This window comes from Macaca mulatta, chromosome 7 (genome assembly GCF_049350105.2).
Source record: "Macaca mulatta isolate MMU2019108-1 chromosome 7, T2T-MMU8v2.0, whole genome shotgun sequence".
Lineage (NCBI taxonomy): Eukaryota > Metazoa > Chordata > Mammalia > Primates > Cercopithecidae > Macaca > Macaca mulatta.
In genome coordinates, this window is record NC_133412.1 from 150340095 (window position 1) to 150366454 (window position 26360).

The 26360-nt window shown below is 50.3% G+C and overlaps 1 protein-coding gene and 1 pseudogene across 2 annotated transcripts; one reads left to right on the forward strand and one right to left on the reverse strand.

The window, feature by feature from the left end:
* Positions 1 to 726: 726 nt before the first annotated feature.
* On the reverse strand, positions 727 to 11318 carry ZDHHC22 (zinc finger DHHC-type palmitoyltransferase 22). Its single transcript, XM_015144235.3, has 3 exons — positions 11104 to 11318; positions 8742 to 9281; positions 727 to 3429 (listed from the first exon to the last, which is right to left on the reverse strand). The coding sequence occupies exons 2-3, from the start codon at positions 9265 to 9267 to the stop codon at positions 3164 to 3166; spliced, it is 792 nt and encodes a 263-aa protein (XP_014999721.1). The 5' UTR covers positions 9268 to 9281; positions 11104 to 11318; the 3' UTR covers positions 727 to 3163.
* On the forward strand, positions 10470 to 12502 carry LOC106999501 (uncharacterized; annotated as a pseudogene). Its single transcript, XR_013396471.1, has one exon. The product of XR_013396471.1 is annotated as an uncharacterized LOC106999501 (transcript).
* Positions 12503 to 26360: the final 13858 nt, after the last annotated feature.

Sequence of the window (26360 nt, forward strand, 5' to 3'; positions counted from 1 at the left end):
CTGGGCTAGGCTGAGGGTTCTGCAACAGCTCTTTGCAGTTGTATCCTTCCTCAGTCCAGGCCTTGTGTCTTTAGGATGAATCAGAGGCCTTACTCATTCATCTGCTCAGGGCCCACTCCCTGAAGGGCTCAACATCCTCCCACCTGTCCCCAGGACTGGGAAGCCTGAGACCTCCAGATGTTGCAGGGCCTGAGAGGGCAGGGGGCCTGACTGATCCCTAGGAACAGTTGGCTCTGTCTGTGGAGGAGGAGCAGAGGGACTCTCTTCACTCCTCCTCACCTGTCTTCTGATATGGGGAGGGGAGGGAGAGGAGGAGAAAGAGTGGAAGGAGAAGGAGGAAAAGGGAAGTTCCTAGGTAAGATATTCCAACCCCTGCTCCCTGTGGATCCACCCCAGCACTGAGACCTGTTACCACCCAGAGGTGATACATATGTTGCACCACATGGCCCAGGCCTGACAAATCACAGTGGACTCTGACTGAGGGCTGCAGCGGGCTGGGGAGCCCTCATCACTTTAGTTGCTGGATTGTGGAGAGAATCAAGGGTTCCCAGGGAGGAGCAGGGGCAGAAGGGGTAGGATACTCAGAGAATCTGAGCCATGGTTATTTACCAACTAAGATAGAAGTATTTTCAATACTTATTTTAAATATTTGAACAGCTAGTATGGCTGCATCAGTTCAGTACAGCCCTGCTACCAACAGTGCCCATACAATCATATCAAATCCAATTTAAAACCATATATTTTATTGATGTTCTTCAAGGACAATACAGGGCCATGTGTACAAATGCTACTCAGGTCTCACATCTGGCAACCTCCCCACCCTCATCCCCCATTGACCAGTCTGCAAGCAGTCAACATCCTGTAGGTCTCCCTGTTGCCCTTCCTCAGGATGTCGGGCCTCACCGTGCTGAGACTTCAGGAGGCTGAAAACGGCAGGGCTGGCTTCTAAGCTTGAGCTCTGGGGTCAGGAAAGAGTCAAGGCCAAAATTGCCCAGACCTTCCCCTCCTCCCTCTCCCTCCCATTGCTTAAGTATGGCCAGAATTGGGGGTGAAGATGCCCCGGTGACTCCTCCACTGAGGCAGCCTAGGCTTCCCCCCTTCAGCCATCTCTATCACATCCTTTCTTTCCAAATAACCTGCCCCACCAACCACCAAGATGGCAGAGTGACCATTTTTCAGGGGGTGTGAATCAGTGCACAGACGGCCGTGACAAGGTGCCCCTGATGGCATGAATCTTGTCACCCTGTTCACCACTGCATTGCCAGTGCCTGGAAGAGGCTGGGAACGTAGTTGGCATTCAGTAAATATATGTAGGATGGATGAATGAATGAATGAATATGGGAGGGAGAAGTATGAGCAGGTCGAGTACTACATTAGCTGTCTAGGGGGCGTGAAGGCAGAACCACAGTAAAGTCCTCCCAGTCTCTGCTCAAGAACCCAGGGTGTTGTGCAGCTATCAGCAGATCCCTGTGGTCGGCGGTTGGGCATTGCAGGGCGTGGATTCAGCACTACTGCCTGCATGGATGTCATACTGGCTTTGGGACCCAGTCAGGAGGGGGCACTTGTGTTGTCCCTCCTCCCTTATATGCCCCAGGGGTCTGGTCCTCTGGGTTTCAGAAAACACACAGTAGTGCCTCCACTGGAGTCAGTCAGATGCGCAGGGATGGTCTGGGAATTGCACCCTTATATTCCGGTCATCTCCACTCCCCAGCCTTAACTCACCACTGCCCCCCATGCCCTGCCACTGACAATGACACGGCTCCATCTCCCTGTCCTCAAATGTCAGTCCCCGCAACCACCCAGGTAGCCCTGTCTCTGCATAGACTCTCTCTTCAGTGGCTGGGTTGGGTACTGATCTTCAGACCCCTCCCATGCCCACACTCCCCTCCAGGAAAGCAAATATCTCACAGGCATCTCCGCAGATCTTGCCTCTGGGTCCAGCAGTCACAACCAGGACACCAGAACCTTGGGGTTGGAAGGAATGTGTAAGCTCACCTAGAATGACCCTGTGCAGAAATCTCTTCCACAGCATGCCGGCAGACGATTGCCTAGACTCTGCTGGAATACCTCTAGTGATGGGGCACTCACTACCTTCACAGGCAGCCGTTCAAACACTGAAAAGTTTCAGCTGCTGGAATGCCCTTTGTATAGGGCATAAATGAACCCAATTGTCCCTCTCACTTCTCCCTTTCCCCTAGGCATTATTCCTATATGTTTCTAACAACACTTCTCACCACCATCCATCTCTCTCTCTCTCTCTCTCTCTCACACACACACACACACACACACACACACACACACACACACACACACACACACACAGAGTTCCATATGGTTATACAGTCGAATACCCCCTTCCTTTATCAGTAATTCTCTTTCCCTGTCCCTTCTTCCTTGCCTTCCCATCATCTGGCAAAGACCTGGGGGCTGGAGATCAAGTAGAAAGGCTGGAAGAGTTCCAGGGAGACGAAGCATCCAGCCAGGTCCTGGACTGGGCTGGGCTGGCCAGATGGGGCAGGATGGACAGGGAATAGCATTTGGAAAAAGCAGGCCATTGACTTCTGTCTCCCAGAGAAAGGGTCTTGAACCTGGAGGGTGGGGTGAGGGAGCAGCAAGCTACTGAGTTCTTTTTCCTACAGAGGGGATGCAGACACACACCCACTCTTTCCCAACTCCCCTAGCTGTTGGCAGAGCTGACTTGGCTGCCTCTTACACATGGTGATTTTAAACATTTGCCAGCCTCTAGGTCCCAGGGAGTTTCATACCAGCAGCAAGAATCCACTCCCCTCTCCCAACATGGAGGCTGAGAGGAAGGGCTCTAGCAGACAGCAGTGATGAATGAGACCTGGTGGAGAATGGATGAGCCAGGAAGAGGGGGAAAGCAGGGATCCCAAGGGGAAGGAACGAAAGCAGAGGCAGTCTAACGGCTAGCAGCCACCTGGCTGGCTCGTGAGGAGCCTAGAAATGCCTGGGGGGACGTTTTTCCTCCTTGTCATAATCCACCAGCCCACACTGTTCTCATGGGTGGAAGGCGGGGGGAAGATGCTAGGACCTTACCAGCACAAGGTTGTAGTGGGTCATGGGTGGAGACAAGGCTGCCATGGTTTTATGCTCAGGAGGAGTCAAGACAGAGAGAGAGAGAGATAAATGACGGGAGTGTCTGCTACTTATCCTGCTGCTTGGAGCTCTCACTTCCGACATTGAACATGGGGACCAGCAGGCCCAGCAGCCACCTCTTTCCGAAGACCTCTTGTAGGTTCTTGCGCCAGGGCCGGGCCCTCACTGCCACCCCCTTCCGCACCTGGTGGCGGGTCTGCCCGCGGAGGATCAACAGCAGCTGGTGGCAGCAGAAGCCAGCGCAGGCCAGGCCGATGGCGAACCAGAGGTAGAGCATGAGGATGACGAACATTTCAGAACCCAGGACAGCTCCTGCAGGGCAACGGGAGGGGAAACACCAGAGCCGCTTTACACCCAGGCCACCTGCAGAACTGTGATCTAGGCAGGCTTTCCACTGGGAGGGAGGGAGATTAATGAGATTGACACTACATTTTGTAGCAACCTCAGCGCTGCAGCTGCAGTGAGGGAGAGGAAGGAAGAACCAGCTGCCCTAACTTTTTCTTGGTGCAGATGGCACCTGAGGCAAGAGGGGAAAACTGGAGACCTGGCGAAAACAGCTAAGTTTGATGAGCTTAGCAAGGAGAGCCCTCAGCTCCTGGGGCAGCATCTGGCCGCTGATAACATTTCTGTAGAGTCGGAGATGCCTGTCTTTCTCTGTTTTCTCCTTTTGGGCTGGAAGCAGGGTGAAGGGGTTTTGCTCAGGAGGAGAGAGGGGTGAGCTGAGGACCCTAAAGAGGGAGCGGGTGTCTGGGCAGATGTCTAGACCGCAGCACCTTCTCTATACTGTCCTGGGAGCGCTAGTTGAGAGGACTCAGGAAAATGACAGCATGATGGAGAACTGGGAAGAATAAGTCATGAGCTTAGTCTCAAGAGCAGCCCAGAGCACCAACGTAGAGAATAATTCAGTCATTAATGTTAACAAGAGGACAGTGTGGCCACCACAGCATTCCACCAGAGCTGGTTCTGTCAATCAAATCTTGCTAAAAGAGGCCCCCAAGGTCATTGGCCCTGTGTCGTGGGGCAGGATCTCCCCAGAATCCCTCTAAACCAAGCACTTCCTCTTACTGGTTTGAAATAATCACTGAGTAACAGCTCCCACACTCTTCCTCAGAGTTTGGATGGCTGGTCCATGCTAGGTTTGAGTCTCCCAGCTGTGTGGACTTACACAAGTGTCCCAACCTCTCAGTTGAAGTTCACTCATCTGTACAATGGGTACAATAATACTAACGATTTCATTCAGCTGCATGATTCAAGAAAATGATGTACAGAGTGGTCAGCATCCCCGTTCACACTCACTGTGGTGCTCCCAGCAGAGGGTCATGTTTACAGAGCAGGAGACTACATCCAAAATGAGTTCAAGTTTAACTCCTGAAACTATCAAGCTTTCTCCTTCTCCTTTTCAGGGCTTAGAGTCCTGGCTGGGCTGCAACTTTGGCAGCTGTGGCAAAGACACTTACATTGATCTGCCCAGCAGCCAGGGCACTGGACCCTGGAGTTAATTCGAAAGTCCTCCTTAGCCCTTGGCTCCCTGTAGGGCAACCCTATCACCTCCTCTGGTGGGGTGGGGGTATCTCCTCTAAGGACTCCACCTTACAACCTATTCTGCCCCTGAAAATCTCAACCATATTTTGCCCTTTCCCTCGCCTTCTCTTGCCCCAGCCCACCTCTTCCCAAGTCTCTCCAGCCTCCAATTTCCAAAGTCCTGGGAACTGGTCTTTCAACACTTGTCCAGTATGAGCAGTGGTGGACTCAGCAGTCAGGGAGGATGTGGATCTGATTCAGATTCTCTCATTAGCAGCCTCCTCTTGTCCTCATCCCTAGGAGCTTGGATACCCATTTTGTTGTTGTTGTTGTTGTTTGTTTGTCTTTTGTTTTGTTTTGTTTTTTACAAAGCTGGAGACAGATAGGCCCAGCTGCCATTTAGAGCAGCCCCTCCACTGGCACAGGGGCAGTAGTGGGACAGGGCTCACATTGGGCTGTGCCATTCCCCTGACCCACTTCTTCCTTGTTGGCACAGATTAGCTTGGGCAGCCATGTGCGGGATGGAAGATCCCAGGTCCATGGTGCCCTTTGGTGTGAGGAATGCTGACAGGCAAAGATGGCCCTCGAGCTGTGATGTGAGAACATCAGAGCTGTCAAGCTTGGGCCTGCCTTGCAACACTGCCCCAGGAATAAGCCTGGGCGGATGGAAGCCATTTCCCACAGGGTTTTTTCCTGGCACTAAATCAAGGCATGAGAAAAAGACCTTGTGGCCTTTTCTTGGCCCCATGCAGCAGCTACAAAAGGCTATTCTGGGGACCTGCTTTGTCTAAAAGTGTTTGAAGTTACCTAGCCTGGCTGCTTCAGCTCCTCTTAACTGTGTAATAATAGTTCTGCTTCTTTTCAAAAATCACAGAATTTTCCTAATGGGCCTAAAAGGACACATCAGTCAATCTCCCCTGCCCCTTCCTCCCAACAAGCATCTATAACACCTTTGACAAATAATCACCCAGCATACTTTTCAGTACATCCAAGGACAAGTAGCTGCTTCCCTCCCAAAGTGGCTCATTCCAGAAGCAGCTTCAGAGAGGCAGCCCCCAAGAGGCAGTGTGGTGTGGTGGAAAGAGTATGAACTTTGGAGGCTACAAGCCCCAACTCCAAATCTTGATTTGGAATCATACCAGCTGTGTGGTGTTAGTGCAACTTAACCTTGCTGAGTCTTTGGTTTCTGAGCCTTAAAAATGGATATGATAATATGGACTTGTCGTGAGGAATGGGTGAAATGTGACATGCATAGTGGATGGTACATAACAGGTGCTCAATGAACTTTATTCCCCTTTCCCTCCTACTGCACCTTCTGGTAGCACCCATCATGCTGGTGTACTTACCCAAATGCCAAGATACAGGTCAGATGGTGGCATCTCCATTTCCCAGATAAGAGTAAGAGTCAGAGAGGTGACACAGCAACCTGTACTGGTCCCACAAAGCCAAAAGAAAGGGCAACTTCTGACACCTAACTAACTAGCCGCCTCCCTCTTTGGATTAGCTGAGGGCCTGTGGTTGGCAGCCACCTTCACACTAGAAGACCCCTCTTTTAGCTCTCAAGGCCCAAACTCACGGCCATCCATGCTCTGGTGACAGATCTGACTCAGATCTGCACCAGAGTTGAGGACAGCTCAATTTCTTTCTTTCTTTCTTTTTCTTTTTTTCTTCTTGAGACAGGGTCTTGCTCTGTAGCCCAGGCTGGATAGAGTGCAGTGGCATTATCATAGCTCACTGCAGCCTCACACTCTTGGGCTCAAGCAATTCTCTCACCTCATCCTCCTGAGTAGATGGGACAACAGGCACATGCCACTATGCCTGACTAGTGTATTTATTTATTTTTTATTTTTGTAGAAACGGAGTCTCACCATCTTGCCCAGGCTGATCTCGAACTCAATTTCTATTAAACAACCCATGCTTCTTACTCCTTCCTGTCCACCTGCCCTCCAGAGCAGATGAGAGACGATGCTACCAACTGTTCGGATTGAGGGTTGGGGAACAAGAGGAATAGGAAAGCGAAAGCTGAACAGGTGGGGTGTATGTCATGGGAGAGAAAGAAGGAGGGTTGTCAAGAGGAAAGATGAAAGGTCACAAAGGATGAGATAGGAGAGTTAGAGGTAAGAAGTCTTGGTCGCCTATTCCCAGCGGATATGGTGAGGAAGTGAAAGACACGGGAACTCATCCTTATGCTGGCACAGGAGTCTGGGCCCCAAGGTGGGCACTCACTGGCTCTGTTCTCCCATCAGATCAAACCTAGCACATATGGACAGGCCTCAAGCCCAGATTTATCTCAAATCAAACCATTTCAAGGTCTTCCTTCTGGAACCATCCATTTTTACGGTTGGCGAAACTACTTGGAAAAGAAAGTATAAGCAGGCTTGTTGGCTCTCCTCATCCCTCCACCTGCCTGTGCTCACACTCCACCCCCTAGCCCACCCACCCACCCTCCCCCGTCCTGGTTATTTTGGTCCCAGCAGCCTCCTGTGCCAGTGCTGGGATCCAGAAGGCCTGAAAGCTGTGAGTTCTGGACCCAGCTCAGCCACCAGCCCTGAAGGCAGCCCCCGTAGCTGGGTCCCCTCTGTATCTCTGTGTTCCCACTGCCAAATGGCATGATAGTTCTGTGCCTGGGAAGAACTGGGCTGTAGTCACCACAAAGACTGAAATGATGGCTTCTCCCAGAGTAGAGCAGAAATTTTATGAATGTTCAGCCCAGGCACCTCCAAACAATCTTGGGCTTTCAGTGGAAGTAGCTGCCCCCTGTCTTTCTTTGCTCCTAGAAGGCCAACAGGTGAGGAAGCATGCTCTATTCCCTGAGCCACTACAGAAGAGCTGTGGATTAAGGACCCGAGAGGCAGACCAGAGACTGCCACTCAGTAGTAGGAAGATACTGGGCAAGCCACTTAATCCCATCTGAGTCTTGGTTTCATCATCTGAGAAATGGAGATAACAATGCTATACATGCAGGCCCAAGCACGTAGACACTACCGATTGTGGAAGCTAAGTCATTCAGAGTCAAAGGCCAGGATAGGGAGGAAGTGGAAGGAAACGCAGTAGGAGCCAGTCTCAAGGCCGAATAAAGTGGTAAGAACTGCCACCAGGAGCTGAGTACTTCTAGGGCCAGATATTAGGGAGTGGTCCTTGTGCATACTAGTTAAAGTGTAGTCCTCAGCCAGGTGCAGTGGCTCACACCTGTAATCCCAGCACTTTGGGAGGCCGAGGTGGGTGGGTCACTTGAGGTCAAGAGTTCAAGACCCGCCTGGTCAACATGGTAAAACACCGTCTCTATTAAAAATAACAAAAATTAGCCGGTGGCACGCACCTGTAATCCCAGCTACTCGGGAGGTTGAGGCAAGAGAATCACTTGAACCTGGGAGGTAGAGGTTGCAGTAAGCAGAGATTGCGCCACTACACTCCAGCTTGGGTGATGGAGTGAGACTCTGTCTAAAAAAAAAAAAAATGCCTGCCTCTCCCACCCAAGTTCCCTCTGCTCTGAGCCATCGGCAGGCTGGAGAACAGGCTGGAGAACAGGCTGGTGAGGTCAAACATAATAGGCAGGAGGACGAGGCTTAGTCTCCTGCTGGGCTGGGCTGGCAACAAGTTCAATATTACTGCAATTGGTTGGTGAGACCTCTGGAGAGCAGAGTCCTTGGGTGACATGTAAGCAGGACTGGGGTCCAGGCAGAGGACGGTCATAGCATGGTTGTACCTCATGGGGCTACATGGAGGAATGGCCAGCACCCAGCCCTGCCTGGCACAGAGCAGGTATATTACCTGGATGCCACAACTCTGTGAGCATATGGACAGCATGATGGATGAGGATGATGAGGGTATGGGGAGATGTGGCCAATAAAATACAGCATGTCCGCTTAATTTGCATTTCAGATAGCCAATAGCAAATTTTCTCAGTGTATCTCATACAGTATCTGGGACATAATTATACTAAAAAATTATGAGTTGTTTATCTGAAATTTTAATTTAGTGGAAGGGTCTGTATTTTTATTTGCTAAATCTGGCAACTTTTGGGGCTGGAGTTTGGGGCCCGGCAACCTTTGGGGTGGGAGATCTTTGGGTAGAGCCCAACCTGCCTGCCAAGGCCCACTCACCGGAGAAGAACTGGCTGATGGAGGTGGGCAGGAGCGTGAGGAAGGCCAGGGGGTGGGCGAAGGAGATGGAAAGGACCGCGGAGATGTAGGCCACGCCGGCCACCATGGAGTAGAGGCAGGCCAGGGAGGTGTAGAGGCAGAACAAGACGAAGTTACGCATGTTCCTGCTGCCGATGCAGTTGCCGGTGAAGAAACAGTGATGGTCGTGCCTCAGGGTGACTCTGGCGCACACTCGGCAGAAGTGGGTGCTAGGTGAGGGGCACGGAACCTTCCTGGTCGAGGCCCCCTGGCAGGCGCCCAGGTCGTCTGGGGAGTTCTGGATGACCAGGACGTAATTGCCCAGGGCGTTGGCCGAGAGGAATAGGAAGAGCGCCCCGTGGAGCAGGGCCGGCGAGAAGAGCCGGGCGGCCGCGGGGTCCTCGCGCATGCTGGGCAGGAAGAGGAAGAGCTGCAGCACGAAGGTCACCAGGGAGATGCACAAGAAGTAGGCGGGGGCCACCACGTTGAGCAGCCGCAGGGCCAGCATCCTCGATTACATTCCTGCGGGACCCGGGGTGAGAAGAGGACTGACTGCGGCGTCCAGGGGGCGCCCTCGCGCGCTCCTCCGTGCCGCGCCTCTGGGGCTCTGCACGCGACTCCACGCCCCCAAACCCCTGTCCCGCCGATTTCCCCTCCCCAGTTCCCTAACCCCGGACCAGGCAGGCCAGAGACCCCGAGCCCGCAGCGGCCTCGGGTCTAGGCCCTTCCTGGGGGTGAGTGTTGCCTGGGGTTTTGAGCGAGCTCGGCGCCTTGGCGCGGTAGAGTCAGGCACAGCAATACAAGTTGTGAGGGTGGGGGGCGCTGGGGGATAGGACTCCTCCCCTCTGTGGCTGTGGAAACAAGCCCAGGTTTGGGATTTCTGGTTCAGACCTCCCTAGGAGGAGAAAGGGAAGGATTTGGGATTGGGGGCAGAGGTATCAGCGGCACTTGAGCTGCTGGAAATCCTGCTTCACACTTCCCTTTCTCCTTCCCTGCGCCCCCACCCACACACACATCTTGGGCAGCACTCAGGGACCTCACCGGTTACCCAAGGCTCTTTGGAGGTATGTGTGCGTGCGGGACCACGATGTGTGTGTGTGTCCTTGTCTGTGACTCTGTACGTGTAATCTGTGTGCGCTTGAGTATCTGTATTTGTGTATGTATGTATCTGCGTGTACAGACACGCAGCCTCTGCCACCTAGCTTAAAAAAATCAATTAAAACAACCGATACACTCACACTCGCTCTCGGGCGCCGGGTGGGGTGGGGACGCAGCCAGAATACCTGTGTCAGCGGGTCCTGGCCAGCACATCTCTCCAACGCTGGCTGCCCGGGCTGTTTCTTTGCAAAGAGCGTTTTCATTTGAGGCGAAATTAAAATCCCCTTTTCGCGCCCGCCTCCCGCCCTCCTGGTGAGAGAAACCCAAACAACCCTCATGGCGCCGAAATCCTTTCCATGCTGACAAGCACGCCCTGGGCGCACGAGTGGATGCTTGGCCGGCCTTTCCTGGGATCGACCCCGCCGCCGTGCGCAGCCCTTGCAGCGTCCCCATCCCACTCCACGCCTCACAGCCGGGATTCCTGGCCAGCTTCGGAAGCCACCGAGAAATAGGATTCCGTGCGCCCGAGAGAACTTTTCCAGAGGCTAAGGAATTGGCCAGCCGGAGGCGCGAGAAAAGTTCTGGGAAGGCGGTTGCACCTAGGATGGGCGGATGCCACGGGGCCTCCGTCCAGGCTGTCCCGTCAGGACGGGGCGACTGGTCACCTTGGAATCCCCTTTGCAGGTCCCAGCGCCCCCCGGGAACCCGCAGCCTCCGCGGAGAGCGTGGGCCTCTCCCTGCCGCTGGGGCGCAGCGCAGTGCAAGCCAGAGGGTGGTCGCGGGGGGCTGGGCACCGCCCCCAGTCATGCGCCGCCGGGGGCTGCGGCGGCGCTGCCCGCCCCGGAGAGCCCTTGGCCTGGGGCTCCGGCGAAGCAAGTGCCTTCCCCGCGCCGGTCGCCAGGGGGGCGCGGGAGCAGCCAGATGCGCCGCAGCGCTGGGAAGGCGGCGAAGGACAGGGGCTAGGGGAGTGAGGGGCGCTCGGTGGGCAGTCTCAGCCCGGGCCCTGTGCGGGAGAAGGGGCAGCAGAGACCGCCCGTGGGGCCCCGGGGCTCAGGGAGCTGTCCGTTGCGCACTGGCGCCCGCCTCGTCCGCGGCAGAGGGCGGCACAGCCAGAGCCTTAGAAAGACCGGCAGCGCCGGCGGCCGCGGGCTTCTCGGCCACTGCCTCCCGGACGCAAGGGAAGCCGCCCCCCGCGCCTCCGCCGCCGCACTGCCGCCGCCGCAGAGGGGTGAGGAAATGAACTCACCGAGCTCTGGTCGCCGAGAAGAGGAGCCCCGGACGCCGGCTCTCGCCCTGCCCGAGGCTGCAAAGTTGTGGGCTCGGCCCGGCTGGCTCGCAGCCTGCGCTTCGCTTCGGGAACTGGGCAGGTAGCGGGGATGTGGGGAGGAGGGAGCGGGCAGCTGCTGTTTTCCCACTTGGGCGCCAGCGAGTAGGGGCAAGGAAGCGGCGGGGACGGCAACTGGGCACCCCCCAGCCCCGCCACCCCTCCCTCCGCTCCTGGGGGCGGTGCTCTGGCCGCCAGTCTCAGCATTGTGGACTTGCCCCCTCCTCCCCCCTCGATTCCCCTTGAGCGGGCTGGGGCGCTCTGCCTGGTTTCAGCTGCCCGTTCCAGCTGGGAGATTGGGATTCAGCCCTGATGTGGATTCTCAAGCCATCATCCTGCCTTTCCCTCTCAGCTATGTCCCACGACCTTCCCTGCTCTCCACTCGGACTGAAGGAACCCTGGGGGTTTGAGAGGTCGGCTTGCCAGGGCAACACCCGTGAAGACCAGCGTCATCTCCTCGAAAGGGCTGTGTACAGAGGATTGGGAGTTGGGACTCTGGAGCCTGTCTACCTGGGTTTGAATATTCACCATTCACTACTGTGAGATCTCAGATTCCAGTTTCTTCGTCTGTAAATTCCAGTGTAATCTTAGATTCCAGTTTCCTCATCTGTAAAACAGAGATGTGAGGGTTAAATGAAAATCTATGTATAACTCTTAAACAGGGCCTGCCCAGGGCAAGCACTGCTTGATTAGATCATAATTAGAGACACTACTTATCGCACCCCTGCTAGGTAGCAGGCACTGCACTAAGCCTTTAGCATAAGACGCTTCCTTAATCCTCTCAGCCTGATCTACGAAGCTGGCTGAGCCCCATTCTGGGGATGAGGAGGTTGAGGCTCAGAGAAGCTAAGTCGCATGTCTAAGGTCATACAGCCATTAAGTGACAGAGCCTGGACTTGAACTTTGTTCTAGCGTTAATGCTCCTGCCCTCGGCCTCCACACAACCCAGCATCACCATGGGACCCATGGGCAGCTCTGATTTGGGAGAAGGAAAGACAATGGGAGTTTATCCAGACACAGAGCTTGAACTTGGAGCTGCTTCTTCGGGCCCTACCCCCACCTTCCTATTTCTATTTCCTTCCCCTTCCAGGGCTCCGCTATTCTAAGGTGGGTACCGTGATGCACCAAGAGGGTAGTCACACCAGTGTGTATCAAATAGTGGGGGGCGGGGGGAGCAGAGCCTTAAAAACATCAAACACTGCAGGAATATTGGTGCCATCACCATCCTCAATTTCCTGGGTGTCGTAGCTCACCTACCTGCCCTGTTCCTCTCCTCTGGGTGATGGCATACTTAATAAATAAATATTTATTACTTTCTCAACTGGCTGATTAAAACAAGAGCAATCCCTTGAAATGAGGGCCATATGCTAATCAGCTCAGCCTCTATTCTCGAATAACCAGACACTGCTCCTCTGTAATTTATCAGCATACATCAAAATAAAAAAGAGGCCAGGAAACCTTTTCGCGTTCTAAAAGCATCTGACATGTAAGTGAAAGAACAGTATGCCACATGGTGGCCGTGAGCAGCTGGTAGCCCTGTGAGTTCCAGTGGCCACAGGACAGACACGGGGAGGCACACATGGCCCTTTTTCCTTCAGAGCAGCTTTGTCTCATAATTGTGGCTGTCTGGGCCCCTTTTCACAAGCACTGTCTGCCTCTCACATGGGCTTGGCAGGGAGGGAGCCTGGGGTGCCTGGATTTGGCTATACTGACTGAAGATCTCCATTCCCCAAATACCTTGTGAGTCGGGTGGTATTTCTAATTTTATTTTGCATATGGGTGTGAGGTGGGAAGGTGTGTGTCTGAATTTGTGTGTATGAGGAAAAGGAAAGAGAGAAAGAAGCTAAGCGAACGTGGGAAGATGTTAGTGGGGGAAGGGAGTATTCAGTCAGGAAAAGGAGATCTGGTCGTGGAAACACAAACGGACAAGGACGATTATTTATTTAGAAATATCATTTATCAGCAGAAAAGGACATTAAAGCTTCAGATCTAAAGCTAGTGGTTCCTCAGCTCCCCTTAAGGAATGGAGTGAAGGGAAGCACGGCAAATGTCATTTTGTTTTTCTAAAACATATGCTTATCCCTGACAAAATCAATAGGGAGGCAAAATCAATATGAAAACTTCACTTGGATTCTGGCCTCATGAGAGTCAAGCAGACTAAGAATGAGCATTTTATTGCCATTTACCAGCTGTGTGACCATGAGCAAGTTATTTAACCTCTCAGCTCTCAGTATTCTCCTCCATATAATGGGAATAAGAATGCTGCTGTTACTTTGTGGTGATGATGATCAAATGGGATCATGTAATTTAAGTGCCTTAGTGTCTCCCACATCCTCTTTAGGGCTCCTCTTTTCATCCACAGAACTCTGTTCTCTTTCCAACTAAAATGAGAGCTCCTTGCTTATGTTGGAAATGTTTTGGGGTTTCTTCCATATTTCCTAATAGGATGATTTGCCCAGAGTCGACACTGAGTAAAAGTCTCTTGATTGATGAATTGCTACTGGTCTGTCTCTGAAAGGAAGAGCTACATTCTAAGATCTTTGAAATGTCTGGTGAGGACCAGATGCAGTGGCTCACACCTGTAATCCCAACATTCCGGGAGGCTGAGGCAGGCGGATCACCTGAGGTCAGGAGTTTGAGACCAGCCTAGCCAATATGGGGAAACCCCGTCCCTACTAAAAATATAAAAATTAGCCAGGCATGGTGGCCGGTGCCTGTAGTCCCAGCTACTCAAGAGGCTGAGGCAGGAGAATCTCTTGAACCCAGGAGGCAGAGGTTGCTGCGAGCCAAGACCACGCCATTGCACTCCAGCTTGGGTGACAGAGCAAGACTCTGTCTCAAAAAGAAATGTCTGGTGAGGACACATTTGCCATTGATCTTGCAACCTGCCACCACCCACCCTGAGTCTAATCTCATCCTCCATAAACAATGACAGAAATAATTTATAAACCACACTCTCCATTGTTCTTGTTGTAGATTCCTATAGTTAAGCCATGACTGTACCTTCAGGCAGTACGATGGGGGCAGGGACACAGATAAGCATCTAATTGCTGTCCAGCCCTTTCCTGGAGATATGCACCCTCAATCTTGCTATTTGGTGGTGTTATTTGAATAAAATGAATTCCCTTTCAAGTGGAAATTATTCCACTTTGCCTCAGAGTGTTGTATTACAAGGAGAGAAATCCATGTAGCAAGCAGCTTCTGCCTTGAGTGAGTAACCCCGCCTCCATGTCTGTCAGGCCTATAATGCCCCAAATGTTTTGGATGGAGACTATTCCAAGATGCAAGGAGCTGCACCTAAGAAGGCTGGTGGGGGTTTTCTTCATTCTCATGCTCTTATTTCAGATAGATCAAGGTGAAGATAGGCTTGGGTCAGGATGCTCTTTAGTGCTGACAGCAGGTCATAGCCAGGGATAAACTCAGAGTGCTTCCCAAGCCTCAGAAGGCTTACAAAGATGCCATCCCTGCCTGCCCAGATTTGGAAAACATGCAAGTGTAATCTTCATTTTAGCCAACTAAATACATGAAAATTGGATTATCACAGAATTTCTATTTGGAAGTAGTAATTTATTTTGCTAACTATGTCTTCATTTTAACAACGATAACATTAGTTTGATGTAATAAAGTGCTTTGCAGGCTACAAAGTACATCCACAAAATTAAAATTTCACCCCATGAATCTCTCTCAATAGCATAAACTAGCTGGGGCAAGAATTATCAAACCCATTTTCCTTATGGGGAAACTGAGGTTCAGAGATTTGCTGCATGTTAATTTGCAAGGCTTGACTATGTTTGATTTGAAATATGACTTAATATGCAAATCTCATTGATATCTAACTTTTCTGGAACATGTCAGTTACATAAAGGAAGCAGGTATGTAACTTACTTCTCCAGAGTAACAGACCTAAAAGATCTCCCTTTACCTAAAACTGCTGTGCTCTGCACTCTGCGTCTCCATCTACTCTGCTTTGTCTTCAACAACATTTATCACCACTTGACAGGTATATATTTGTCTGTTTACTGTCTGTCTCTCCCCACTGAATTCTCAACTCCAAGAGAGCAGGATTTGAACTGCTTTATTCACTACTGTATCCCCAGTGCCTATAACAGAGTCTGGCACATAGTAGGTGCTCAGTAAACATTGGTTCAATGAATAAATATAATATTCATAAACTTGTAAGCCTGCAGCACATTAATCAAATGCCCTCAGGCACTCTGTTGTGCTGGAGGGGGTGTGTGTGATTAGGGGCAGGGATGCTCAGCCTCCAAGCTCACATGTCAAGGTGGAAACTACAGGTCTGGGTGACAAGTAAACCCAGTGGTCTCCCGGGTGATTGGTGCATCAGGGTGGAAATCTTGGCTTAGCTTGAGAGAACCTCTTTTGCAGTATCCAGGCTGTGGAAGAATGAACGAATGGGCTCTTTCACCAATTAGCCATGGTTTCCAGGGACCGCTTAGGCAGTCCTGGTAGGGACGCCTGTGCCTGTGGACAAGCAAGTGAGTATGCAGCCCCATGGAAGCGGTGGCAGCAAGATTAACTGGCCCTTTCATCTCAGAGTGTGTAGGAGGCAGAGGGAGGAGAAAGAGGGGGCATAGGGAGGGAAAAGAGGAGGGAGGGAGAGGGCCGAGAGGAGAAGACAGAAAAGGAGAGAGGAAAGAGAAGAAAGGGGGGTAGTGAGAGAGTGCTCACTTATCAGTCTGACACACCAAGTTCATGTCTTCATGATGGAGGAGGCTCAGGAGAAGCAGGGTGAAATCAGCTGTCTCCATTGAGAGCCCTGCAATGCCAGGTGTCCAGGATGGGAAGGAATGAGGCAGAAGGTTGACATCTCAATTACAGGAGGAGGGGAGTGAGGTCCCCGCAGTGCCCTTGGCTGTTTGGAGGCCTCTTAGATTTGTTGTTACCATCACAGAGGTAACAACACAGCAGGCAGCACAAACCTCACACTCCTGACCACCCCCTGCACCTTTCTCCCTCCCCCTACCCCAGCAGAGATGGCCCAGGACCCAGGAGAGAGGCAGTGTGGTGTGACCAAAAAAAAAATCACAAGTTTTTGGTGTCTGTTGACCTGAGCTTGTATCCCAGCTTTGCCATTCACTGGCTATGTGACCTTGAGCAAGTTCCTTAGCTTCTCTGAGTCTCAGATTTGCTCTTTCTGCAGAGTAGATTGAGGTTTCTCCTGAATTTCCTGGAAGTCGCACACTTTACATGCACTTACCTCTCTCATTGGCCAGAACTTGGTCACATGGCCATACCTAGCTACTAGTCAGTATGTAACCAGCTAAGATTTGTGAGTTGTATTGAGAAAGAAGAAGAGGGAAATGGATTTGGAGAATGACTTGCAGCTTTTTCTTCTACTGTGAAAAAGTTTAGACCTGCAGTTTAGCCATTCCCTGGGCCTCAGGACTGAAGATGGATTTTTCTGGGACTTCTAGCCTCTGAGATTCCAGTTTGTCATTGGTCAAGTGGGACTATTGCCCACTGCCCTTTTCTGCCCTCCACCTGATCTCTGCCTTCCTCTTGGCACGTCTCCTTCTCCTCGCAGAACAGGTGCAGGAAAGGCAGCTGCAGCCTGCCAAAGCCTTGGCCCTCAGATGAACATGGACGGTGAGGCCTGGAGGTGGCTATGGTCAGTGTCGCAGGCCATCTGGCTGCTTCCATAAGCTCAAAATCTGGCTCCAGATGAAAGAGAAGGGGAGACAGAAAAGATGCACTTTAAATATTTTTTACTCTTAAAAACCATATGAGTAATATGTTTTGTAAGAAAATATAATTTTTTTTAATTAAAAGCAAAACAAAACCTTTCATCTTAAGCCCTGAGCTAATTATCGTGAACATCTTGTATGTGTCTCGCAATCTTTCATCTACTCAGATTTGCTTCCCCTTGATTACAAATCTGGGCTCACATCTTCATTATCTTTTATAACTAGCTTTTAAAATTCAGCATTAACAAGACAATGTTTGCATGTTGATAAATACATTTCCCCAACATAATTTTTAATGGACAGCGAGTATGTCCCTCTTACAGAAGTGACACAATTTAATAGGGGTGCACCAAAATTTGCCTTTGATCTTAGTATCAAATTTTGCTTTAGAGCTCCATCTTCAACTTTGGCCCCTGAAAGGCTGAATTGACAAGTTCAGACTTGAGCATCATTTCTGGGTTTCCTAGACTGGGGCATGATCCGCTCTCCCATGGCTGTGTTACACGGACTTTGCATGCAATAAGCGTAACAACCTGTTATACTGGCATATCATTTGGATGTACTGTAATAAACACTTTCAAATATGGATGACCTTCTATGTGTAAACTGTAATGAATATCTTCTTTTGTGCTCTCTGTGTTGAAATTCTATCGATGTATAAATGTACATTATTATTGCAAGAGTAAAATGCTGTAATCATTTATGATTGTAAACATTGTCCCTTTTATGTATGGAAATAATTATTGAGAGCTTTTAAGTGTTCAGATTTAGAAGGAAACACATAGCTAATACAAATTTTGAAAAATATGTCAGCTAGATACTTTTAAAAGATACTTTTTAAAGACTTGAAAAAATTTTTAAATTTTTTAGAGACAGGGTCTCACTCTGTCACCGCCAGGCTAAAGTATAGTGGCACTATCATAGCTCACTGAAGCCTAGAACTCCTGAGCTCAAGGAATCCTCCTGCCTCAGCCTCCCAAGTAGCTGAGATTACAGTCTTGAGTCACTACATCTGGCTTAAAGATACTTTTTGAGGCAACAACAACAAAAAAATTAATAATATGAAGGAGAATAATAGAGATTAGATTACATCAGAGTTCTAATCTTTGTAGAATTGTTTGGGATACTAATATTCATGGCAGTAAGCAAAACAACCTTTTAAACTGTATTCCATTTTTAGTTACTTTATTCTATTTAGGCCATGAGTCTTTTTTTTTTTAAGCCCTATTTGTAGTTCTTTATATCTTGTAAAGATAAAATTAAAATAGAATGTCAGCTTAACCAACCTCATAATTTCATCAGGAGGGAAACCTCTAAAATCACATATATTAATAACAATATCTATGGTAAATTACATTTAACTCAATATGGATTATAAAGAATTTGAAAAAAAGAAATATTATCGTTATTATTATTTGAGACAGAGTCTCTCTCTGTTGCCCAGGCTGGAGGGCAGTGGCATGATCTCAGCTCACTGCAACCTCTGCTTCCCAGGTTCAAGCGATTCTCCTGCCTCAGCCTCCCAAATAGCTGGGACTATAGATGCCCACCACCACGCCCAGCTAATTTTTTGTATTTTTAGTAGAGAGGGGGTTTCACCGTGTTTCCCAGGCTGGTCTCGAACTCCTGACCTCAGGTGATCCACCCACCTCGGCCTCCCACAGTGTTGGAATTACAGGCGTGAGCCACCGCGCCTGGCCAAGAAAAAATTATTAGAACAAGTGAGGCATCACACTCCTCTGCCATTATCAGTCAGAAGTAAGCACCAATTTATTAACACAAACATTACATAATACATAATACAGGAGCAATCTCGCTACTGCTAGCACTAAGAAAATGTTGTTCTTGCACTATAATGTTTAGCTATTAAACACTGACAGTGAAATGCACCAATAAGGAAACTGTCATCACAGAGAATCTCTGATAAAATGTTAGATGTACTCCTTTATCAAAGGCATTGGCTTGGGCTTCGGCTGAATACTGATTGTAACAATTGACCATCTGGTGTTCAGCCAAAATGTGTGTTGAGTGTATCTCTAACTTTAGATTATTTCCAATATCTCACTATTATTAGCAACATTGCAATGAACGTCCTAACACAAACAACTCTATGGGACCCTGTGATTATTTCCTTGGCTGAATTCCAAGAAGTAGAGTGTCTGGGTCAAAAGGATCCCTATCACCAAACCATCCTCCAGAAAGTTTGTGCCAGCTTCCTTCCCACACAAGGAGTGGGGGGCTTGTAATCTGCCTTCTCACCAGCTCTGGGACCTGCTTTTCCAATCCCCCACGGAGGCTGGGAGTTGGACGGCAGAGAATAGCATCCTTTAGCTAGCCCAGACGCCCCCTGGAGCCCACGACTGCAATTGTAGCTATAATTTATTTTGTGTTTACTTCTTTCTGTCATTGTGGTAGACCATTTACTTCCTGCTTTTTAATCCCCTCAAGGATGGTTCAAAGTAAATATGGCTGGCTTCATCTTATAGATGAGGAAACTGAAACTCAAAGGGTTGGATGGCCCTGCTTTTAGCCCTAATGGAAATCTCCAGGGGCCTGTTCAAGCAACAGTCTGCAAGCCTATTCCTGCAGGTAAATGAAACCTGTAAGGCCCAGTCCCCACGACCCCAACTGTTCAGCCCCTCTCAGGATCAGGGATCCCTGCGCCCTCCCAGCCAGCATAGTTTCTAGCCAGGGCCTAAAGGTGGAAAAGAGGGTGACCACCCGGTGGGCTCAGCTCTGTGCTGTGCACTTTACCTTCACATGTTCACATCCATAGCTTCTTGGTGGTTTCTGAAGGAAAACGTGCTAGAGCCTGTCCTCTCTGAGTGAACTTCCTGGTGTGTGTAAGTCAGATCCAACAGTGCAAGGAGCAGGTCAAGATTGTTGGTCACGGAGTCCCTCAGCACAGTAAGTTGACAGTTGACCGCTTTGGGGGTAAAGGGGCAAGTTTTGATCATGTTCCAGGAGGGACTTTCTGTACATTGTCTCACGTAAGTCTCAAATGGCCAGGAGAGATACCTTTATCTTATACAGGAGGAGACAGTGGCTCAGGAAAATATCCAAGAGCTCGCAGCTAGGAAATGGCAGAGAATGCAGATAAGGACCTAGACCAGAGGACACACTCAGGGCACGTTCATAGAGTGGATGGAAGGATGAATAGATTCTACAGGGCCCTAGATGGTGAAACTACAGGAGCTAGACTACTACAGACCCTCTGTGTAAACCAGGTACTGCCAGGCAGGAAAGAAGAGGGCAGGATTTGAGCCACTCTGGTGGCAAGGGTCCTCTCTTTTTTCATTCTTTCAGGCAAGAGAAGTTGCATCGAGGGCTGCCTTGTACAATTGTTCAGGTTCTACACTTTACAATTCCAGGGGCCTCATTTTCACACATGTATATTTGGATGATTATTATAAGAATTTTCCAGTAGATGGCAGTAAAGTATCTTGAGTTAAGGACACCCCTTTTCTGTACAAATATACTGTTTGGGCTATTTGCAGTGCTGGCTGCATCTCTCTACCAGCCTCCAAACTGCTGGGAGGTTGCCTGACACCCCTTCCCTCCCTTGTCTCACCCCTTCATCGATTGCCTCAGAGTCTCAGAGTTGGGCTGGGGAGTTCAGAGGAGAGTGGCATTAGCACCAGAAAGCCCCAGCTGCATCCTTTATTCCAACAAAGGTGATGTTTGTAATGGGAAATCCTGGGTTCAAGTCCCAGCTCCTGCATTTTTTTTTTTTTTTTTTTTTTTTTTGAGACAGAGTTTCACTCTTGTTGCCCAAGCTGGAGTGCAATGGTGCGATCTCGGCTCACTGCAACCTTCACCTCCTGGGTTTGAGTGATTCTCCTGTCTCAGCCTCCTGAGTAACTGGGATTACAGGCATACACCACCACGCCCGACTAATTTTTTTGTATTTTTAGTAGAAATGGGGCTTCACCATATTAGCCAGGCTGGTCTTGAACTCCTGACCTGAGGTGATCCGCCTGCCTCAGCCTCTCAAAGTGCTGGCATTTCAGGTGTGAGCCACCACGCCCAGCCGCTCCTGCATTTCTTATGAATGGTCTTATGCAAGTGACCTCAAAGTTCTGGGCCCTAGTTTTGGTTTCTGAAAAGAGTGCAGTAATAATCCCTGCCCTTGGGGTTGCAAGGAACAAATGCTATTCTGAACACGACCATGCATGGCTAGCTATAAAGCACTGCGTCCATGAGTGTCCTCCTTACCCAGAGAGGATATGCTGCATTATTGTGGGAAGGGTGTGCCACAGACCACATAGCGCCGCCTTGTCACAACACCCCCCAGAGTCACCTTCCCATAAGGGATCTCTCTCCTGGCTCTCCGCTGCTACTCTATCCCAACGGGTTGCTTTGACCCCTTCAGGCTCTGATCCAAGCTCCTTAGTATAGTGCATCCATTAGCCAGTTAATACATATTTAGTAAGCATCTACTATGTGCTGGGGTCTATGCTAATCTCTAGCCTAGAGTTGCTTACAGTCCCATGGGGGCAATAAAGTTAGTGTAGTTGCCATCTTGTTTCTTGGTTCTTGATAAAGCCAGACTTTATCCCATTCCTCTGGGACCCTGGGGAGGAAGAGGCCTTACCCAGTTCCTCCCTTCCTAGTTCCTAGGACATTTAATGACTGGAGACTATCCTTGGCCCCCACTATTGTAGATCACTCCAAGGTGCAGAAGAGAAGCTTAGCTGGGCTCTTCGTTGCCTCTCTCATGTGGGTCAGGGAAGCCTAGAACAAACTTATTGTGGATTTCACTTACGATTTGATACAGCTGTGAGGGAACAGGAACTCCAAAATAGCAGTGGCTTAAATGAGCTAGACATGCAGTTCCTTCTAATGTAAATGAAGTTCAGAGACAGGCATTCCAGAGCTAATATGGCCACTCTACAGTGCCAGGAGGGACCCAGGTTCTTTCCAGTTCCCTGTTCGGTCATCCCTCAGATGTGGTCTTCATCTTCATGATGGAGGTGTCAGCTCAGGGCTGGCAAAGTCCTTCATCACATGAGGGCCCAGCCTCCTTTTATATAATTTCGTCCTCAATTCTTAGTATGCAGCCTTTACCTCATGGCCCAAAATAGCTTCTCATGCTCCAGCCATTGATTCAACATTCCACTACCAGGAAGTAGGAAAAAAGGTATGAGCAAGGGCATACCTTCTTCCTCATAGGATACCCCCTGGAAATTACTTGCGATACTTCTCTTTGTCTCCCATTGGTTAGAATTTAGCAACATGACCATATCTAGATGCAAAGAAGGTCAGCAGATGAGTCTTTACTCCAGGTGGCCCTGTGCTTAGCTAAAAATTGTAGGTCCAATTCCTAGAGAATAAGAGGAGAATGGGAATTGAGGAACCATGAGAATTCTCTACTACATCTTGCCTATGCGGGGATATCTCCTTCCTACAGGGAACATCTCTACCTAGCAGGCTCCCCAGCATGAATTAAAGGAAAATAACCTAATAACCATAACACCACAGAACAAGAATTATACAAATACCGTAATGGGGTAATTTCCTCTCTGCATATAAATGACATTTGTGTTCTCTCGTACTTATCATCATTGCCAACCCTCATCCTATAACCCCTGATGTGCTCAGCTGCCTCCAGTCCTATCCCTCCCGGTCCATCTATAGCATCCCCTCCCACAGCACCGAGACAAAGTCCCCCGTGTGCCCATCCCTGCCTCCTCCCTTCCTAGAGTGGAATCTGGCTAAAGTTAAAGCTAGGGGAGAAATGAGGGGGAGGCCCCGCGACGGCGGCAGCTGCACAGCAGGGACAGGCGGCGGTTGCCTTGGTGAGCTGGGCAGAGATTTCTATGATGCTGCTAAATGTATTTTCCTGACCTGCCACCGCCTTCTCTTTCCTGCTTAGGAGACACCTTTCAGGAGCTGAGGCCTCTCAACTTGTTCTCTGCTCCCATCCTTTAAAATACTCATTTCCCTGCTCATTACCTCTTCCTGTAAGATTGGGTCTGGAGCCCGCAGACACAATAGGTGTGGAGGGGGAATGGGGCATTAACACTGATCGAGTCTTGCAGGTGTTTTTCCACGGAACCTCCCACCAGCCCTGCAACCTCATCTGCATTTGACAGAGCAAGCCCTGAGCCTGAGAGCTGCTAAGTAGTTGGTAGTTGGTAGTTGGTCCAGGTCACCCAGCTTGTAGGTGGCAGACCTGGGACTGGAACCCCATGCGGGATTCTGAGGGTGGAATTTCAAGCAGGCTACCAGATGTGGGAGGATAAATTTGGGGGCAAGAGAATGTGCACGGCATTGGCTGTCCCTGCCATCTTTTCAGGGATAATTTTGGAGCAGGGAGGGAAAATCTGACCCTGCTGGTAAAATTAGCAGCAAACCATATACCCTGGCCTGTGTTTTAAGGGGCTCATGTGAGACCAAGAGCTATAGGCACCACCACCTGCTCCACTTGCCCTGTCTGTCCCCATACTCCCCAGGCAGTTTCCCCATCACCCCCAAACTTGATCTCCAGGCACCCTGGCTCTGCTCGCTCTCCAATCTCTCCAAGTCCAGAAAAATCATCCCTTTACTCAGCAAAGGCAGCCTTTAGTTCCCCATCTCCTCCCCTTGATGCCCGGCCTGCTCAGCTCCAGTCCTGTCTTCCCCCATCCCGCCCACAGTCTGCTAGATCAGGGTAGTGCTGAGAACTTTTGGGGCCTGGGTGGGAGTGGCGAGGAGGGGAGAGAAAGAGAAAGGGAAAGGGGAAGGGCATCTTCTTCCCTAACAGAGCTGGCTCCACGGAGTGGAGTCCTATGCTAGGAGGCCTGTCTGGGCAGCCCACTCACACTTCCCTCGCTCCCCTCCCCTGTGGTTCCATTCAGCAATCTGTCCGAGACAGAGAGAAGGGCAGAGCGTGGGAGGACAGTTTGGGGGTAAGTTTGTCATGGCTCACCTCCTGGAAAGAGGACTTGGGGAACAGAAGCTGGATTCCTGAAAGTTTATATGCATACACTTGCTCCTACGTGCCCACTCATACACACAAGCACACCTGTACCGACACATGCACAGATGCACACTCACACAGACACATGCATGCACCTGCACACAAGCACTCACCTGCACACCTTAGTCCAAATTCCTCTGGCAGTCCACTCTTAAGGTTAAGGGTTTGGACTTTGAAGTCAGGCAAACGTGGAGTTTTCTTTTACATATTGCATTATAGGTTTTCTTTTTTATAGACGGAGTTTCGCTCTTGTTGCCCAGGCTGGAGTGCAGTGACACAATCTCAGCTCACTGCAATCTCTGCCTCCCAGATTCAAGTGATTCGCATGCCTCAGCCTCCCGAGTAGCTGGGATTACAGGCACACACCACCAAGCCCCGCTAAGTTTTGTATTTTGAGTAGAGACGGAGTTTCACCATGTTAACCAGACTGGTCTCGAACTTCTGACCTCAAGTGATTCATGGACCTTGGCCTCCCAAAGTGCTGGGATGAAAGGCATGAGCCACTGCGCCCAGCTGCATTACAGTTTTTAAACAATGGTTTCTCATTTTCAGAAGGCACTATCTGATATTAGAACCATATAAAGGTGTTATAAGTGCAGTTCCTCCACTACCACCCCAGTTCCCAGTCTCTTGTTCCCCTTCCCAGGGACAACCATTGCCACTGATTACTAGTATCCTCCTCCAGAGTTGGTCTGCAGATAAGAGCCTCTGTAGCGATATAAGCAGGCGTGTATGTGCGTGGGTGCACAGACACACACATACACAGTAGCCCCCTAGCTACACTAGCACACTGCTTTGCACTCTGCTTTCTTTTTATTTTTCTGAGATAGTGTCTCACTCTGTCACCCAGACTGGAGTACAGGGGCGCAGTCTTGACTCCCTGCAACCTCTAGCTCCTGAGCTGAAGCAATTCTCCCACCTCAGCCTCCTGAGTAGCTGGGACTACAGATGCACGCTACCACACCTGGCTAATTTTTTTGTATTTTTAGTAGAGACAGAATTTCGCCATGTTGCCGGGCTGGTCTTGAACTCCTGGGCTCAAGTGATCCACCCGCCTTGGCCTCCCAAAGTGCTGGGATTATAGGCGTGAACATTCTTCTTTCTTTGTTGATGATATACCTTGGCAATTGCTCGATATGCATGCACACATAGAGCTCCTCCTTTTTATTGATTTATTATTATTTTGTAGAGACAGGCTCTCACTATGTTGCCCAGGCTGGAGTACAGTGGCTATCAACAGGCCCAATCCTCAAGCCCTGCAGTCTCCAGCTCAGGCTCCAGCCATCCTCCCACCTCAGCCTCCTGTGTAGCTGGGACTACAGGTGTGTGCCACCTGCCCAGCTTCCTGGTCCTTTTTAATGAGTGTGTGGTCCCCCATCATGCAGATGCGCTATAACTCCTGTGATGTGTCCTATTGACTGACCAGATTGTTTCCAGATGTTCACTTCACTTTGTTGCTGCTACCTGGCGTCTTTTTTTTTTTTGAGGAGTCTCATTCTGTCACCTCGGCTGGAATGCAGCAGCACAATCTTGGCTCACTACAACCTCCATTTCCTGGGTTCAAGAGAGTCTCCTGCTTCAGCCTCCCGAGTAGCTGGGATTACAGGCACCAACCACCACGCCCTGGATACTTCTTTTTTTTTTGAGATGGAGTCTCATTCCGTAGCCCAGGCTGGAGTGCAGTGGCACAATCTCAGCTCACTGCAATCTCCGCCTCCTGGATTCAAGCGATTCTCCTGCCTCAGCCTCCTGAGTAGCTGGGATTATGGCATGCACCACCACGTCCAGCTAATTTTTGTATTTTTAGTAGAGACAGGGTTTCACCATGTTGGTCAGTCTGGTCTCGAACTCCTGACCTCAAGCGGTCCAGCCACCTCAGCCTCCCAAAGTGGCTGGGATGACAGGCGTGAGCCCCCACGCCCAGCTTGCTCCCTGGGGTTCTTTCATGAGTGTCCCTGCCTGTACTCTTTAGCCCACGTGGGTGTGCATATCTGTTCGAACTGCATGTGAATGAGTGGCTGGCTCAGTGACTTGGCCTCTCATCCCTCGCGTTCTCAGTCTGTGGATGACAACAGTCAGAGCGCTGGCTTCACAGGGTGAGGATAAATGACGTCCTGCCACAGTGCCTGGCACACGGGAACCCCCATCAGTGTTAGCTGGGGAGGGGAAAAGCAGCTGGAATGGGGAGGAAGGGAGTGAGGGGCCTGTGCGACCAGGGGAGGCTGGTCAGCCCCCTCCTCAAGGCCACCAAGGAGAGATCACAGGGGCCTCAGCCCAGGAAGTCCCTGGCTCTTGCAATTGGGACCAGCCAGTGTGGCTGCCACCAGGAGGGAAAGCAGGGGACAGGGAGTGGGCAGCAGCTGCACCAGAGCCAGAGTGAGGAGCAGGCCCGGCTTCCCTGCTGAGTCATCCCCGCTGGAGCGAGAGAGGGAGGAAGTGAGGAAGTGAGGGAGGGAGGGTGTGCTCCAGCACCGCACATCACACACACGCACACATGCACACACACATCACAC